The sequence below is a fragment of the Peromyscus eremicus genome, chromosome 23, assembly GCF_949786415.1.
Source record: "Peromyscus eremicus chromosome 23, PerEre_H2_v1, whole genome shotgun sequence".
In the NCBI taxonomy this organism is placed as follows: domain Eukaryota; kingdom Metazoa; phylum Chordata; class Mammalia; order Rodentia; family Cricetidae; genus Peromyscus; species Peromyscus eremicus.
Genome location: NC_081438.1, coordinates 21,175,767 through 21,194,252, shown reverse-complemented (window position 1 = coordinate 21,194,252; position 18,486 = coordinate 21,175,767). Strand labels below are relative to the sequence as shown.

Sequence of the window (18,486 nt, the reverse complement as noted above, 5' to 3'; positions counted from 1 at the left end):
TAGTTAGTTTTTAACAAAAAAATTGAGGGGCTAGAGATATGGCTCAGCAGTTAAGACTACTGACTGCTCTTGCGGAGGACCCAAGTTCAGTTCCCAGCACCCATGTCAGGCAGCCCACAACCATGTGTAACTTCAGCTGCAGAGAGTCCAGTGCACTCTTTCAGCCTCCAAGGGCACCCCCTGCATGGGCATATCCATATACACACACTCAGACACAAATACACACAAATTCAAAATATTTTTGAAATATTTCAAAAGATACTTTTTTTCATATTACGGATTTGGAGAGGTGATCATTTCTACCCTGCAAGAAGCTGAAGGTACTGGGTAGTCAGTCATTGGTTGTACATATAATAATTAACAGTCTCTTCTAGACATAGCATCAGTCCTTCTGGAGGCTAGAACACATCAAGTCCTCACCAGGACTGCTTTCTGGCCAGTTATTGTACCTATCTTATAGATGAGACCCTGTTTCAAAATGAGAGAGGGGTCTAGCAAGAAGGATCAGTGGGTAAAGGTGCTTGCCACCAAGCCTGACGACCTGAGTTTAATTTCCCCAGCACTCCCGTGATGGAAAGAGAGAAGCAACTTCTCCACGTGGTCCTCCTGCCTCCACATAAAATGTTATGTGGACAGATAGATATAATTCTTAAAAAAGAGAGAGAGAGAGAGAAGGCGTGGGAGAGGGAGGGAGGGAGGAAAGAGAGGAGGGATTATTGAGCCCCATGTAAGAGAAACACTATGAGAAAGGGGTCCATGATTTCAAACAGGAGGGTGAACCTGAACCTGCCTGCTGATGTGACAGCACAGATGGGGGACATCTCAAAGGCCTCCCCCTAGATGAAGAGCTCTAAACCATTAATGATTGCGGAGAGGGGAGAATCGGTCTAGGTGGAGCATCCTGATGGGTTGTCCAATACCAAGCGAATAATCCCTAACCCATATATACAAGCAATACTAAATGGACTCGGGGTTGTAGTTGTATATTTATATGTAGGTGTACATATAATAATTAAAAAAAAAAAAAAAGAGGTGAAATGACTCGGCAGGGAAGGGCACTTGCCGCCAACTCTGAGTACCTGAGTTCGATTCCCAGACCTGCCGGCATGATGGAAGGCGAGAACTGACCCCTGAAAATTATCCCCTGACTTCCACACAGCAGCCCAGAAATAAATAAGAGCTAATGAAAAGAAAACGCTCACCTCCTCTTTGAGAAACGAAGGCATCTCTTTATTTCCCAGGCACCTGCTTCTCCCTCACACCCCGCCAGTGAGTCTTGCTCACTTTTACCGTATTGCCAGAGGAGGCGTAATTAGAGCCCTTGTAGTTCAGCTCAGCTAGAAAATGGGTGTAGTTTGGAAAGCTTAACTACGTTGGCATGATGACTTCACTTCCCTCTGGGTTCTGGATGACGGGGCCCGGGGGAACAGCAGGTAAGCCCTGTCTTCCTTTCAACTCCCCGAGTTTAAAGGATTGAAGGATGGCAGAGAGGCCGCTCTTGTAGCAACTTCTGTGCCATGAAAGCGCCCCTGGGGACTTGACTTTCATTATCCCAATTCACTTAGCCAGGCCTCTCGAACACACGGGATGACTCAGTTCGTCTTCCTCCCCCAGCGAACGTTTTCTAATCCCCAAGCCCCCCATTCTGCCTGGTGGACCCGATTCGCACTTAATGAGCCCACGCCGTCTACGGTGCGATGTTAGCACTAAATAATTTGGCAACTAAATTAAAGGAGGTGCTCCGAAGATCTTTATAGATTTACGGAGAATTAGAAGCTTGGTTTTGGGGTTTGGCTGTTCCTTGAGAGTGAGCCTTTCATTATGGTATTCCCCGTAGACTGGAGCAGAAATTGCATCTCCCGGTCTCTCGCTCCTGAATATACGTTTACTCATTCTCTTTGTCACTCACGAATTATTTGTGGCAACCTTAGGCCTACAGGATGTTTCCTGTGACAGGCTCAGGGCACTGATCTTCCTGTTACAGTATGTGTTCAGTGGTGAGACTCACTCTATGGTGTGTGTGTGTGTGTGTGTGTGTGTGTGTGTGTGTGTGTGTGTGTGATAGACCCTGTTTCCAATAGAAGGTGGACAGTGCCTGCCAACCACACCTAAAGATGCCCTGTGTCCCCCATTGGCACACACACACACGTGAACACACAGTGGTGAAGGTTCAATGTGTTTGGTGAGGAACGTGGCTAGGTTTCACATTCAGAGAGGGTTGGTGGGTGAGTGGGGGGTTGGCTTATCTTCCCTCGACTGTGATTTTTCACACCCATGTCAGTGTAGGTGACTGTCCTTTGTAAAGGCTTCCACCATTACCCGGCAGGGACCAGGGTTCCCTGGAACAGGAGAGAGTTTGAGGCAGGACAAGGGTAGGGTCAAGATGGCTGAGGCCATCAGAGGAAGCCAGGAGATTGCAAGGACCAAATAGAAGCGGGCCCCGAGCATGCAGCTAAGAGCACCACAGGATGTGCAGCTAGGAGCAGGGGACAGGGGAGTCACTCTGGGGAGGCAGGAAGCTGACCGAGAGGGAAGGCTGCCAAGAACTCTGGAAGATGGGCACCTTTGATGTCCTGCTGTTTCAGATGGATACCAGCGTCCAGAATGATGCTGGGTAGGGGCCGAGGAAAAGATGGTGGGTCCATCTGTAGTCACTGAGGGAATGGAGCTAAGTGGGCTGCTGGAGAGGAAGGAGTGAGTCCCTGAATAAATAGTAAAGACCTCACACGGCAGTGCCTCTGCACAGTTCACACATCTGGTGATTGATGGAAGCTGGGAAGGAAAAGATACCTCTGTGTGTGTGTGTGTGTGTGTGTGTGTGTGTGTGTGTCTGTGTCTGTGTGTCTGTGTGTAATGAGTGTTCATGTACGCTGTACATGTACAAGTGTGTGTACTTGTGAATGTCAGCCTCAGATGTTGTCCCTCAATAGCCAACCACTTCGCTCCTTGAGACAGCTCACATCAGCCTGTAGTTCACATATTAAGCTAGGCTGGCTGATCAGCGAGCCGCTGGGATTATAATCATGCACAACTACACTTAGCTTTTTTTTTTTTTTTTTAAGGTGCATTCTAGGGGTCAAACTCAGATCTTTATTTTTGCCTGGCAAGTACTTTACTCCCTGAATTTCTCTCTGTGTGTTTTTTAAATATATAACAGTGATTCAATGAATGTGTTGCAATATATTAGACTATGACAAAGAGCCATCGGGCAATTAATTTTATTCATGAGATTGTTCTTGCAGAATTCCCAATGTAATGAGCTTTAAAATGCTATCATTTTAAAACTGGCAGGGAGAGGGGCTGGATAGATGGCTCCTCCATTAAGAACACTTGCCGTTTGCCTTAGTTTGCTTTCCAGGGCTGTGGTGCACACTGTGGGCAAAAGCAACTTGGGGAGGAAAAGGGTTACACCTGCATGTCGCAGTCCGTGACTGAGGGAAGTCACAGCAGGAACTTGAGGTGGGAACATAGCAGAGGCTATGGAGGACAGACCACCTGCCCAGGGGTGGCACCATACACAGTGGCTGGGCCATCCCACATCCATCATGCATCAAGAAGATGCCCCGTAGACCTGTTCACAGGCCAGTCTGATGGAGGCATTTTCTCAGTTGAAGTCACCTCTTCCTAAATGACCCTAGCCTCTTTCAAGTTGTCCAAAAAAAATAAAATAATAATAATAATAAAACAAAAAAGCAAAACAAAAACCCAAATCAGAGAAACTGAGGTTCCTTCCAGGAACCCATCTGGGTGGCTCACAACCACTTGGAACCCAAACTCTTTGTAATTCTGCTTCAGGGGATCTGTTATACTTTCCTGGACTCTGTGGGTACCCCAACCTTCCTTCTTCCCTCCCTCCGTCCCTCCCCCCCTCATACACACACACACACACACACACACACACACACACACACACACACACCAAAATAAACAGAAACAAAGTAAATATTTGGGGGGTGGGGCTTCCTTTCGGGCATGGTGGTGTAGCACTGGGGAGCTGGAGACAGAGGGATTAGGAGTTTAAGGATACCCTCAAGTATGTAACAAGTTTGAGGGTAGCCTGGGCTACATGAAACTGCTTCAAAGCCAACAAAAAGGCCCAGGTCTAGGGATGTGACACAGCTGGTGATGTGCTTGGCTTCCACACCATGAAGCCCTGGGTTTCATCCCTAGCACCACATAAGGCGTGATGGTTTACCCCTATAGAGGTGGAAGCGGGAGGGTAAGGAGGTCATGGTCCTCCTTGGGTACACAGTGGACTTGAGGCCAGGCAAGTCTGGGCTGTGTGAGATGGAGAGGTAGAGGAAGAACTTGCAGAGTGGGCCTTTATAGCACACTAATGATCTGTGTGGGGAGTGGTACTAGTTTTGGAATAACTAGGATCTGGTTATATCCCTCAAACTGGACCGTGTCAAAGGTCAAGTGCTAGTTCTACCGTTAGACATTTCCGACGTAGGAGGCAGACGTCACCTTCTAGGCCAGGCTGGCTTCCTGGCATTCGAAGCCTTTGTCCTCACACCTGTACACTGGAGCCTGCCGAGCTCAGAGTCCAAGTGCAAGGTTCACAGCACTGACCCACCCCGACCAGTCTTGGGTTGTTCACTGGTTCCTCTTTGCTGTTCCCCTGGTCTCATCCCCTCTCCTTCCTCTTGTTTTAGAAACAGATGCAGTCAGACCCACACAAGCTGGACTTTGGGCTGAAACCTGAGTTCCTGAGCCGGCCTCCAGGCCCTAGTCTCTTCGGAGCCATCCATCATCCCCATGATCTGGCGCGACCTTCCACTTTGTTCTCTGCTGCTGGTGAGTTCAGAGGGTGGGCTGGTGCCGAAAGGTGACAGTTCCAGGTGATGTTTGGGCTCGGTGTCCCCAATCTCTCAATAACTACAGAGTACAGTTTATACCAGCTTGTGAGGTAGTACATGGCTAGGGAGATGGGCCCTGCTTCATCAATACCCACCTCTTTTATTCACCATGGGCCCGAGAGATAATCTAGCTGGGTGTGCTGGCACACACTTGTAATCACAACAGCAGGGAGGCAGAGACAGGCCAGCCCCTGGGATTCACTGGCCAGCCAGCCTAGCTCTATTGGTGAGTTCCAAGCCAGTGAGAGATCCTGCCTCAAAGAACAAGATGGAGTTGAGTGTGGTGGCCCACGCCTTTAATCGCAGCGCTTGGGATGCTGAGGCAAGGCAGATCTTTCTGAGTTTGAGGCCAGCCTGGTCTACATAGTACCTGCCTGCACATGAATGTATATATATACACACACACACACACACAGATCTGTCCGTGAGACTTGTGACCTGTTCATTCACACTGCAACTCATTTCATCTCTGAGACGACACACTCTCTGTGTCTCCATGGTGCAGAAGGTCAGGCTGGGGAAGAGGGGAGAAGAGAGGGTATCAGAGAACTATCCCTTTCCACTTAAGGTACTCATGGGCCAGATGTAGTAGCTGTATTATGGAATATTGGGGTGGTGTCATAGTTTCAGTTCTGTTGATACATATCCAAAAGGCAGTTCTAGAAAGGGAAGGGTTTGTTTGGCTCACACTTTCAGGCTACAGCCCATCATTGAAGGGAGGCCAGGGCAAGAACTCAAAGCAGTTAATCCATGTTGCATCAGCAGTCAAGAGCAAAGAGAGAATAAACACATCCTAGCTGCTTCGTCTCGAAGCTCAGGGCCCTGCCTAGGGGATGGTGTTGCCCACCGTGGGCCAGGTCAGTTAGTAATCAAGACAGTCCTTCACAGACATACCCACAGGTCAACCTATCTAGGTAATTCCTCAGTCGAAATTCTCCTAGCAGGTCGTTCTAGGTGGTGGCAAGCTGACAGAACTAACCCTAATAGAACTGGGAATGCGGCTCAGCGAGTAAATGCACTTAGGGGCAATCTCTATGTCCTTAGTTTGATTCCCCGGAACCCACAAGGTGGATGGGGAGAGCTAACTCTTGAAAGTTGTCCTCTGCCCTGTACACATGAGTTGTAGTATGAGCATGCATGCAAACACACACACACACACACACACACACACACACACACACACACACACACAAAACCACCGACACAGGTCCTATTGGTACCAAGTGTCCTTAATGATTCAGTGTTTTCTTCCCTTTTTGGAGGCAACCTGGTGGGTCTGGAAGTCCCTATGTGGAACAAGTTGACTTTGAATTGAGTCCCTGTTTCGGCCTCCCGAGTACCCTGACGACAGTTCTACCACACTTGGCTACTGTTCAGTCTTTTTGGTTTTTCGAGACAGGGTCTCTCTGTGTAGCCCTGGCTATCCTGGAACTCACTCTGTAGACCAGGTTCGACTCAAACTCTGAGATCTGCCTGCCTCCACCCCGAGTACCGGGAGCGTGTGGCACCACACCTGGCTCCCTTTCTTTTCTCTTTTTTCTATTTCCTTTTCCTCCTCCCCCACCATGCTCTCTTTTGAGGCAGGGTCTGATGTAGCCTAAGGTGGCCTTGAACTCTCTCTGTAGCCGAGGCTGATCTCGAACTTCTGGTCCTCCTGTTTCCGCTCACCGGGGGCTGGGATCACAGCCCATGTGCCACCACACCTAGTTTATGTCATACTGGGGATCGAAGCCAGGTCTTCATGCATTCTGGCCAAGCACTCTACCCAATGTGCTCTACCTCCAGCCCCACTCAGTACTTCTTAAAGCAGCCCTTTAGGGCACCATCCCTGCCACAGAGCTCAGCAAATAATTGAGAGTGGGGGCGTGCTCCATTAGTTGTCGTGACAAGCACGGTGGCTTCATGTGCTCACTGTATGAAACAGAATTTATCCTTAGGAACAACAACAGTGAAGGAGTCCGCCATTTCTGACCCTTAGGGAACATGTTCCATATCCATCCTGCCTGCCGCCTTCCTAGGCTCTGAGCCAAGTTTCATGTTTAGCAGACCCATTGACTCTTGCAGGGAGCGAGAGAGAAGTGGCGACATCAGTACAGTAGCCCTGTGGTCAAAGCAAATAAATCACCCTTGGGGATGGATGGAATTGCCAGGGCCTCAGGTTCTCCTCCTGTGGGTTCTGCCTGGGGAATGTATTTGAAGGCTCTGTTACCATGGCACCTAGCTCTGAGACCAGGATACATGGAGAGCAATTTTGGGAGCAAAATAGAGAGATTTCTCCCTGGACTTCATTGCAGCCAAATGGATGAATTGGCTCCTTTTGCTTCAATAATCCTGGAACTGCGGGCATCCCCAGGGGCCTGGGTCTTTGTCAGAGCATTAACTAGCATGTACTACACAGTATGTGGCCCAGATTTTGTTTGGCTGGCAGCATTGGTGGTGACTAATGAAGGCTATGGAATAAGTTCACTTTATGCAGATGAGAAGTTGGATTTTACTTCTCAGGATATGTGGATAGATAACCCCTTAGGTGCCTTCAAATCCTGAGAGTCCAGCGTGTGGCCTTATGTGCTGAGCCTTACTCTGCAAACCCAGGCCCACAGGACCCTTGCTGTCCCCAGGGACCAGTGATGAAAATGAGAAATGGAGGACTGGAGAGATGGTTCTGTGTAAAACTGTTTGTCGTACAAGTGTGAGGACCCGAGTTTGAATCCCCAGAGTCTGGGCCTCATGTCTGAGTGTCCTTCAGATGCCCTTGGTGAAGCAAGATAGCCAGGGCTGCTTTCCCAGCCTCCTTAGGGGCTGCCTTTCCAGCCAGCATTAACGAGTGAAGCTTTTAGGAGTACTATATCCTTCTGTAATTCACACACACACAAACATGCATACACTTCTCTCTCCCCTCCTTTCCAAGCCTCCTGCAGGAAAGGGATCTGATGTATTTTAAAGAAATATAAACTGAGGGGCTGGAGAGATGGCTCAGTCATTAAGAGCACTTGCTACTATTGCAGAGGACCCAGGTTCGATTCCCAAGCACCCACTTGGTGGCTCAAAACTGTCTGTAACTTTGCTTCCAGGGAATCCAACACCTTCTGGCCTCTGCAGGAACCAGGCATATGGGTGGTACCTATGTGTACATGTGGGCAAAACACTCATACATACAAAAATTTTAAAGTCATAATAAATTTGGGCCAGCAAGATGGTTCAGGGAGTAAAGGTGTGTGCCACCAAGCCTATCAACTGGGTTCGATCTCTGGGTCCCACATGGTAGAAGGAGAGAACCAATTCCCATAAAGTTGTCCTTTGGCCTCCACACATGCACACAAGCATGCATCCACTTCTCTCTCTCTCTCTCTCTCTCTCTCTCTCTCTCTCTCTCACACGCACGCGTGTGCACACACACACACACACACACACACACACACACACACACACAAAGTAAGTAAGTAAATGTAATTTAAAAACTCAAATTGACCAGATAGAAAACAAAGAAGAAAATGTATTCAGATAAAAAGAACTGTAAATTAAACCTGGGTTCCCTGGCAGGCCAAGTAGAGACTATTAATGCCAGTTACTCGGTCCTTGAGGTTCTGTTTCGTCTGGTTTAGTTCTGGGACGATGTCTCCTAGCTTAGGCTGACCTTGAACTCCACATAAAACTGAAGATAACCTTGAACTCCTGGTCCTCCTGCCTCTACCTCCTCAGTGTTGGCATGGCTGGCACACACTGCCATACCCAGTTTATGCAGCACTGGCAATGGAGCCCACGGCTTTCTGCATGCACTAGGCAAGCATCCCATCAACCGAGCCACGCTGAGGATTTGGAGGTTCGAAACGGGAATGAAGTATCTTTTCCTGGCACTGGAAATTGGGAGGTTAAGAAGGCTGAGCCGGCCGGGCGGTGGTGGCGCACACCTTTAATCCCAGCACTCGGGAGGCAGAGCCAGGCGGATCTCTGTGAGTTCGAGACCAGCCTGGGCTACCAAGTGAGTTCCAGGAAAGGCGCAAAGCTACACAGAGAAACCCTGTCTCAAAAAACCGAAAAAAAAAAAAAAAAAAAAAAAGAAGGCTGAGCCTCCCGTCATTCAGTGTCGGCTCCCGGCAGTACCTTTGGTGCTGTGAGCCTTGTGAGAGCCTTTACAGTGGGTGCGAAGAACCTACGCGCCCCTCAGTAATGAGAATGGGACTTGGCAAGGGTCTCCTCAGTGCAGCACCGTCTGCAGCATCAGGACCACCTGTGAAGTGAAAAACTCATCCCTGATGTGCTGAAGAGGAAGCCCTTGGCCCACCACTCTGGGGACGAACTCAATCAGTGTTGGCAAGCTTCTATCTCTGCAGACCGACTTGGTTATAAAAGCTCCCTGTGCTGTGGATGTACCCCATCCCGCTAGCCAGGCCTAATGCTGCTGCCGTCTCCATCATACAGAGATACTTGTGGGGATGATGGTTCAGTCGGTGAAGGGCTTACTGGCTAGCATGAGGACCCGAACCTGTATACCTAGGCATAGCAGTGTGCATTTATGATCTCAAAGCCGGGGAGGTGGAGCCAGGAGGATCCCCGGAGCTCACTGGTGAGCCGGAGTAGCAGTAAGAATTTCTAGGTTCAGTGATAGACCATAAAGACACAGGGTGACTGAAGAAGACACTCCCCATTAGCCCCAGGACATCACATGGCACATATTTGCACATCTACCCACATGTATGCACACACGCATGCAGCAAATGACTTTTCTCATGGTGGCTAGCCAATCTTAGTTTGCTTTCCGTGGCTGTGATAAAACACCATAACCAAAAGCAATTTGGGGAAGAATTGTTTCTTTCAGCTTACAGTCCATCATGAAGAGAAGTCACGGCTCACACCTGGTGGCAGGAATTGAAGCAGAGGGCATGGAGGATCATTCGTCACTGGCTCGCTCTACAGACTCACAGTCACCTTTCCTAGACCACCCAGGAGCACCTGCCCAGGGGTGGCACCACTCATGTCAATCATTAATGGAGAAAATGCCCCCACAGCTTTCCTCCCAGGCCAATCTGATGGGAGCATCTTCTCAAATAAAGTTCCCTCTTCCCAGATGACTCCAGCTTGGTATCAAGTTGACAAAAAGCTAAGTGGACCACCAGTCCAACTGGGAAAGATGGGAGGGGCGACTTCTTTGGCCCCTAACAGGAATATTGTCTGTTACCAAGTTGTATCGGCAGGAGCTGTGGGTGCAATGGAATTTGACGTCAACGCGTTTTCTTTGGTCCCTCTGGCAAGGGCTTGTTTCTAAACTCTGGCTTTGTTCTGTCTGTCTGGTTTTGCAGGTGCTGCCCATCCTACCGGGACCCCTTTTGGGCCACCACCTCATCACAGTAACTTTCTCAACCCTGCCGCTCACCTAGGTGAGTCAGAAAGATGAGGGGATCCTCCTGTCAGCTTGCTTAGTCATGGCACCCGCTAAGCCTTCCACGGAGGGACCCTGGGATCTCCAACCCCAGAGTGGGTGGGGCACGGTAGCAGCAGTGTGAGGCCGCTGGTCACATCCACAGTCAGGAAGCCGAGAGAGATTGATGCTGGTGCTCAGCTCACTCTCTCCTTTTTGCTCAGTCCAGGACCCCACCCAGTGGGCTGGTACCCACACACTGAGAGTATCTCAACCTACTGTAGGTACTCCCTCACATGTGTGCCCAGAGGTCCCTTCCCCCGCCCCCAGGTGATTCTAGATCCAGTTAAGTTGGCATTTGGTATGAACCATCACAGGGGGCTGGGAACAGGGAAGTATCCCTTGGCATCTCAGAACATGTGTGTTTGGAGTGGACTCACCCTACCTAGAGAGGACACCTATGAGTCCCTCTAGCAACTAGAAAGAAAGATGCGACAAGCGTAAGAGAGAGCTACGCTGAAGAACTGCACTCTTTACTTTTGGTTTTTCACACTTTATTAACATGTCTCTTCTTAGGAGAGGCAGACTTCCTGTGCCTGTCCATTTAACATTTCCGGGAAGTGTGCAGTCAGTTGAAGGCAGTGGTGCCTGGTGGGGAATGTATAGGAGAATATATATATATAATATATATAAATTATTATTATTACTATTTGGATTTTTTTTTTTTTGAGACAAGGTCTCCATGTAGCCCTGGCTGTCCTGGATCTCACTATGTAAATCAGGCCAGCCTCAAACTCACCAGAGACTTGCCTGCCTCTGCCTCCCAAGTGCTGGGATTAAAGGCATATGCTACCACCACCCAGCTTTTATTACTTTTATTTTCCACGTATGGGTGTTTTGTCTAAATGAATGCCTGTGCATGTGCCTGCATTGCCCTCGGAGGCCAGAAGTGGGTGTCAGGTTCCCGGGACCTGGCGTTGCAGACAGTTGTGAGCTGCGCTGTGGGTGCTGGGAATCGAACCCCAGGTCCTCTAGAGGAGTGGCAGTACTCTTAACCACTAACCCCTCTCTCCAGCCCAGTATCATCTCGTTTTTTGTTCATGCCTGTAGTCTCAGGAGATAGAAACGAGGCAGGAGGATCAGCTCAAGTCTAGCCTTGACTTACATCCAGTCTGAAGGCGGCCTGAGGTAAAGGAGCCATGTCTAAAGCAGTGAGAGACAAAGAGACCGAGACCGAGACAGAAACCTTTGGCAGGCGGGAAGGCAGCTTAGAACGCTGCTGGGTCCTGCGTTTGCCCAGTGTCATCCCACGGGCCAAGCTGGAGTCTTAGAAAGGATGGCACTCTGGGAAATGAACCCCTCGGGACTCTTGCTAACCCAGTGCCTGTATCGAAGCGCAGGAATACCCTTCCACGGTCCAGCGGGAGAGTCAAGGTGCAGCAGAGGGTCTGTCGCGTTCCCAGCTCCCAGGCCACCTGTGTTCCTCCCTGACATGTCCCTGACCACCATCTGTCTCTTCCTTCCCCGTCTCATTCACAGAGCCTTTTAACCGGCCGTCTACGTTCACGGGCCTTGCCGCAGTTGGCGGCAATGCCTTCGGGGGACTTGGAAACCCTTCAGTTAGTGAGTACTTCTCCGTTTTTATATCTCCCTTGCGCCATTTCTCTGACCCATATATGGCTTTAGACCTTTGGAGGGAAAAGGGCATTTTCACTTTTGGGGGAAAACCAATTTAAGCTGAGTATATGGGTCAGGGACAGAGCACTTGCCTAAAATCCCCCCTAGAGGGCCTGGGGGCATGACTCGGTGATAGAGAGCTTGTCCAGCATGGGTAAGGCCTGGAGTTCCTTCCTCAGAACCACCAAAAGTCATTTAGAACCAGAGGGAAGGGACAGGTGTGGCAGCGCACGCCTTTGATCCCAGCCCTCAGGAGGCAGAGGCAGAGGCAGGCGGATCTCTGAGTTTGAGGCCAGCCTGGTCTGTAGAGAGAGTTCCAGGCCTACCAGAGCTGCACAGTAAGACACTGTTGAAAAATAAAATGAAAATGGAGGTACCATGAAAGGATCGTGTCATTTGGAGATGGAGAGATGTAGCTTGGTGGGTAGGAGTACTTGCTGCTTTTACAGAGGACCCAGGCTTGGTTTTTCAGCACCCACGTGACAACTCATGACCATCTGTAACTCCAGTTCCAGGGCATCTGAAGCCTTCTTCTGGCCCCTATAATAGGCTGGGCATCAGGCACACATATGACACACATATACATACATGCAGGCAAACACCCATACACATAAAGTAAAAATATATAAAATGTGTGTGTTTTTAATAGAGGGTATGTCTAAAACACATTTGGGTTAGAGCATTCCAAAAACAGGTTTAACAGTGACATTGGGTTTAAGTACACAAGCTGCCGCTGTAAGCCGAGCACACCGTTGATACAGGCTCTGTGCATCAGGAATGGTGATGTGCTCAGTCACTACAAGAAGTCGACTTTGGCTATAGCTGAAAAGAAGAAAAAAAAATTATGTTCACTTTACTTTTGATGTGGCAAAGAAAAAGTACAACAGAGAATACCAGGCCCAGGGATGACTCCATGGTAGAGAACCTGACTTGGCATGCAGGAAGTCCTCCTATTCCCAACAGTACAGAAACAGTGAAATGGCCCAAGCCTGTAATCCCAGCTCTTGGGAAGGTGGAGGCATTAGGCCTCAGCCTTAGCTACTTAGGGAGCTCGAGGCCAGCCAGGGATCCATAAGACCTTGTCTTGAAAAGAAGGAAAAGGAAGGAAGGAAGCGAATAAACAAATAAAAACACAGTATGCAGATCAGTGCATTGTCCAGGACGCGATCCCGCATGGTCTTTTTGACTGTTCATTGTTAACGAATGCCGGAAAGGGTAGCGTTCGGCAGGGTGCGGTAGGCGGAGGACCCATGGATTCTGCTGAGCTGGCCTATTCATCTGTCATACGGTCATGATGCACCTTTTTCTGCATGCCTGGAACTTTGCATGCCCACGTATGTCCGACGGAGTATCTGCGTACCTGCTCCTCCGTCCCTTCTCACGTTTTCCTCTTCGTTGAGTTTTTTTTTTTTTTTTTTTTTTTTTTAAAGCTGTGAGTTGCTTCTGCAGCGTAGGACGAGAGTCCCTCTAATGAGTGTGTTAATCTTTCCTTTTCCAGCTGCCAATAACATGTATTCATTTTAACTCTGAATGCCGTTAAAGTTTTTGGTAAGTACCTTCACTCCGGCAGGCCTCTACCGAGATTTCTCTGAAACCTTTTCTGTTCTCCACTTCACCATTTCAGCACCCAACTCAGTGTTCGGCCACAAGGATAGCCCCAGTGTGCAGAACTTTAGCAATCCTCACGAGCCCTGGAACCGGCTGCACCGAACGCCTCCGTCGTTCCCGACCCCTCCGCCCTGGCTGAAGCCGGGGGAGCTGGAGCGCAGTGCGTCCGCTGCAGCCCATGACAGAGATAGAGATGTAGATAAACGAGACTCCTCCGTTAGTAAGGATGACAAGGAAAGGTACGAAAAGAAACCGCCCTGTGCCGCCCTGTGCCAGTCAGAACCAGCCGCCTCCCCTCCCCCCCGTGCCCCAGCCTCTGTCCCAGCCTTGTGCTTACAGACCACTGTAGCCCTCCCCCCCTCCCCCAGTTCCTGTCCAGTCAATACCACTCTGTGGTACCTGAGCCGATGGGGACCTTAAGCTACCACTAGCGATACAGTGCAAGGTGTCGGTCTCAGAAGCAGCCACCCAGAGTCCCTGGAACATTAGTGTGTCCAAGTAGACATCTTCCTGTAGACAAGCAGATGGAGCTTGGAGCCAGACACACACAGCATGAATCCGCCATGTTTTTGCGTTTGAGTCGCGAAGTCCATCCAATCACCCATAGGTTTTTGTGGTTTTGTCTTTATTTATTTATTTTTGGTTTTCCGGTGGTTCTTTTATTTATTTATTTATTTTCTCTTTTCACTCGCTTTTCGTTTGCTTCTAGTAAGCCATGTTTACATTACCTCATCCTCTTTTTTCTCAAGTGTCATTCAGACTCAAGACACCCCCCCCCCCCCCCCCCCCGGGAGCTCACAGGCAATCAGTACCATGTCCTTCTTGTTGTTATTTTTTACTAATCTGAATTTAGACAGCAGCACCAGGAAAGTCTGCTTTGCATTCGACTTTCCGGGGAATTATTAATTTTATTAACCATGGTTGTCTCTGTACTAACTCACCCTTTCCTGAAAATTCTGTCTGCGAAGAAGAAATGTCTCAGTGTTTTTGTGCAGAATGCCATAGGCGTTCTTCACAAAATATGTTCTTTTCTTCCTCTAGGCTGTTTTCATTTTGAAGGAAAAACTGATTAAGTCCTATCAGGATAAACCTGGCAAAAAACAAACAAAACACCCCATCCCCTATGGGTGATTTCTTGGTGTACTTAGGATTGAAATTTAAGGTTGCTCGGTAGGTAATGCACTGAACCCTGCAGGTGTAAGGACCTGAGTTTAGATCCTCAGCATCCATACAGAGCCGGGCACAGTCCTGTGTGTGTGTGTGTGTGTGTGTGTGTGTGTTTGTGTGTGTGTGTGTGTGTGTGTGTGTGTTTGTGTGTGTGTGTAAGTAATCCCAGAGATCTTGTCCCACCTTGCCTTTGTGTCTAACACCCAAGACTGTCCTCCAACCTCCACGGTCGCTTGATGGTATGCACCTGCAGGCACACACACATGCAGACACACAGAAAAATTCTAATTTGATTCAGATCCTTGGCTTACCTTTACTTTGTGTATTGTCCATGTATATGCCCTGGTAATTTAAAAGATGTCAACTTTTCAGATTCTAAATATGACCGATAAAGTGGCACACACCTTTAATCCCAGCACTCCAGAGGTGGAGGCAGGTGGATCTCTGTGAGTTCGAGGCCAGCCTGGTCTATGTAGTCCAGCCAGGGCCACCTAGAGAAACCCTGTCTCAGAAAAATGAACTGATAAGATGTCTCTCATAATCCATCATGCTGCGTACTTTGGTTTTTCTTGATGGAGAAATGGCCTCTTGTATTGAAGTCAGGAAACTTGAAAGATGTTTTTCTTCTTTTTTTTTCCCCCTGTAAGGCTATTCTTGTCCGTCTCTGTGTAATAGCAGGATGCAGAATTTGTAGGTCAGCTTCCCCGAGTACCTCAATGTTGTCCTGTGCACTCCGGTCTCTGCCACTTTTGGTCCACACAACCTCTGGCTTCTCTCCTTATCTAAGACTGCATATCCATCCCGAGATGCTTCCTGAGATGTATCAGCTCTCTCCCTCTCGACTCTCAGAGTTTGAACTGTTTATCTTCTGTTCTCCTACCTCTTATCCCCCGTCCATAGACACGTCCTGACCAGGCCAGGTCCCTAAAAGTTTCCTTTCACGATCTCTTCCTGGGTCCTGTCCTACAGCATCCTCAGTCAGCGAGGTTCTGTGTTCTGACCCCCATGTCCGTTATAGCCTGGTCTGTCTACACATCAGCTTGGCGCCCTCTGACACTCCAGTAATCTGGAGGGTGGGGCTGCCTTTCCAACCACCCTTAGTGTGTATCTACATTCTTCAGCCTGAAGTGGTGCCTTTGTTCCGAGAGTCAGCTGCTGCAAATAACCCCCTCGTGTCTATATTAAACCCTGCCCCACCTCAACTTTATATCCAGAGTCAGAAGAAAAGTCTTTAATTTGTGTTTGGGCTGTATTCTTTACCCAAAGCTATCCTGAGAAGCTAAACAGGTTGACTGTCTTGCAGTATTCCTCCGTGACCACCCTGGTCCACGATGGCTCTCCATACACATCCTTGGTGACCTTGGTCAAGGCAGGTCCCTAGGACCCCCACTCACCCTCATCCGTAGGCCTTCACCCATGAAGCTGCCTCTAGAATCTGTTTGAAAGAAGGTGGCTGGCCTTGCCCTGCCGCAGGCCACTGCCCACTACCTGGGTGATCTAGTCTGTCCTCACACCACCATCTCATTGAGCGATCCTTGCCTGGTTGGCAAGCCCATTTCATCTTTTTCCCCCACCTCTCCCCCTCACAGGGAAAGCGTTGAGAAAAGACACCCCAGCCATCCTTCCCCAGCACCTCCCGTCCCGGTGAGCGCCCTGGGCCATAACCGCAGCTCCACCGATCCGACGACCAGGGGTCATTTGAATACTGAGGCTCGTGAGAAAGATAAACCCAAAGAGAGGGAGAGAGACCACTCGGGATCCCGAAAGGACCTGACCACCGAAGAGCACAAAGCCAAGGAAGGCCACCTGCCCGAGAGAGACGGGCACAGCCACGAGGGACGTGGAGCAGGCGAGGAACCCAAGCAGCTGTCCCGGGTGCCGTCACCCTACGTGAGGACACCAGGTGTGGACAGCACCAGGCCTAACAGCACCTCTAGCCGGGAGGCCGAGCCACGCAAGGGTGAGCCGGCCTACGAGAACCCCAAGAAGAGCGCCGAGGTCAAGGTCAAGGAAGAACGCAAGGAAGACCACGACCTACCCACAGAGGCCCCACAGGCCCACAGGACCTCAGAGGCACCTCCACCCAGCTCCTCAGCCAGCGCCAGCGTGCACCCGGGGCCTCTGGCATCCATGCCCATGACCGTGGGAGTGACTGGCATCCATGCCATGAACAGTATCGGTAGTCTGGACAGGACACGCATGATGACCCCGTTTATGGGCCTCAGCCCGATCCCAGGGGGAGAGCGCTTCCCGTACCCCTCTTTCCACTGGGACCCCATGCGGGACCCCTTGAGGGATCCTTACCGTGACTTGGACATGCACCGAAGGGACCCTCTGGGCAGGGACTTCCTGCTCAGGAACGACCCCCTGCACCGGCTCTCCACACCCCGGTTGTACGAAGCCGACCGCTCCTTCAGGGACAGGGAGCCTCATGATTATAGCCACCACCACCATCACCACCACCACCCGCTAGCCGTGGACCCTCGACGGGAGCACGAGCGGGGCGGACACCTGGATGAACGCGAGCGGCTGCACGTGCTCCGGGAGGACTACGAGCACCCACGGTTGCACCCCGTGCACCCCGCTTCTCTGGACGGACACCTCCCACACCCGAGCCTGCTCACGCCAGGCCTGCCTAGTATGCACTACCCTCGCATCAGCCCTACCGCGGGCCACCAGAACGGACTGCTCAACAAGACCCCGCCCACCGCGGCGCTCAGCGCCCCACCTCCGCTCATTTCCACATTGGGGGGCCGCCCGGGATCCCCCCGGAGGACTACGCCTCTGTCGGCTGAAATCCGAGAGAGGCCACCGTCCCACACACTGAAAGACATCGAAGCTCGATAAGTCCTGGAGGAACGAGGTGGACCTCAGAGTTGGGGAGAAACCCCAGGGATAATCCCCCCAAGACTCAAGAGACAACTCCTGCGCCCCCAAATCCGAGAGGTGCAGAGCTCCAATTCTTCCCCTGGGGGAAAAAAAAATTGGACAGAGACTCCGTTTGGATGTTGAAATGTTTTTGTATATTAATGTTGGAATTTTTCAGACCTTTTAGCCAGGTCCTGTTTGTTCTTACACTTCCTTAATTACTTTTTAGTTCTGTTGTTCTTTGCATAAAACTTTGATTTGAACCAAAACGGTGAAGGTAACGACACACGAGGATCTGATGATAATGGGGGTGGGGTGGGGGGCATCGATCCGTCACCCCGAGCTGTCTCAGAGGAGGAGGCGTGTACATAGAGTGTAAAAAGAGATTGCTTCGTGAGCTGACGGTTCATATATGCAAAAGATAAAAGACGAAAGCTTTACTTGTACAGATGTAAATAGGTTAAAGATTAAGTAACATAATACATTAATACTTCTTCAGATGTGCTATTTACAAGTCTAATATCAGCGAACGCGGCCCTCCGAGGAGGAGGAGGAGGAGGAGGAGGAGGAGGAGGAGGAGGAGGAGGCCGGGTTCCCATCTGCTAAACCCTTCAACTATGCAAATGAATAGGAGGGCTTTCCCCCAAAGCCTATCTAACTCAAAGGAGCCTTTTCAAGTCCATTTACAACATACTTAAGGTCATATTTTCCCTGAACAAGCGCTTACCTGAGACGTTATATGACTGTTTTCCTTTTTTTTTTTTTTTTTTTTTTTTTTTTTGGTTTGGTTGTTTGTTTGTTTGTTTGTTTGTTTTTCAAATGGAGAAGTACCCCTCCCCCCATTTTTTTTTTTTTTTTTAATCTGGAACCCAGGCTGGAACTTTGCATCTGAAGTTGTTGCTTGTGGTCTTCCTGGGGCGAAATGGGGAAATGGGGTACACCCCCACCCCC

At 49.8% G+C, this 18,486-nt stretch overlaps 1 protein-coding gene across 1 annotated transcript in view; it reads left to right on the top strand.

Annotated features, from left to right (window-relative positions):
• The window catches only part of Auts2 (activator of transcription and developmental regulator AUTS2), a 1,127,676-nt gene extending 1,109,575 nt beyond the window's left edge, over window positions 1-18,101 (top strand). Inside the window, exons 16-20 of the mRNA XM_059248932.1 lie at window positions 4,656-4,797; window positions 10,157-10,234; window positions 11,755-11,838; window positions 13,517-13,739; window positions 16,257-18,101. Coding sequence (XP_059104915.1) covers window positions 4,656-4,797; window positions 10,157-10,234; window positions 11,755-11,838; window positions 13,517-13,739; window positions 16,257-17,514 — 1,785 coding nt within the window. The 3' untranslated portion in view covers window positions 17,515-18,101. The remainder of the gene's footprint in view (window positions 1-4,655; window positions 4,798-10,156; window positions 10,235-11,754; window positions 11,839-13,516; window positions 13,740-16,256) is intronic.
• The last annotated feature ends 385 nt before the right edge of the window (window positions 18,102-18,486 follow it).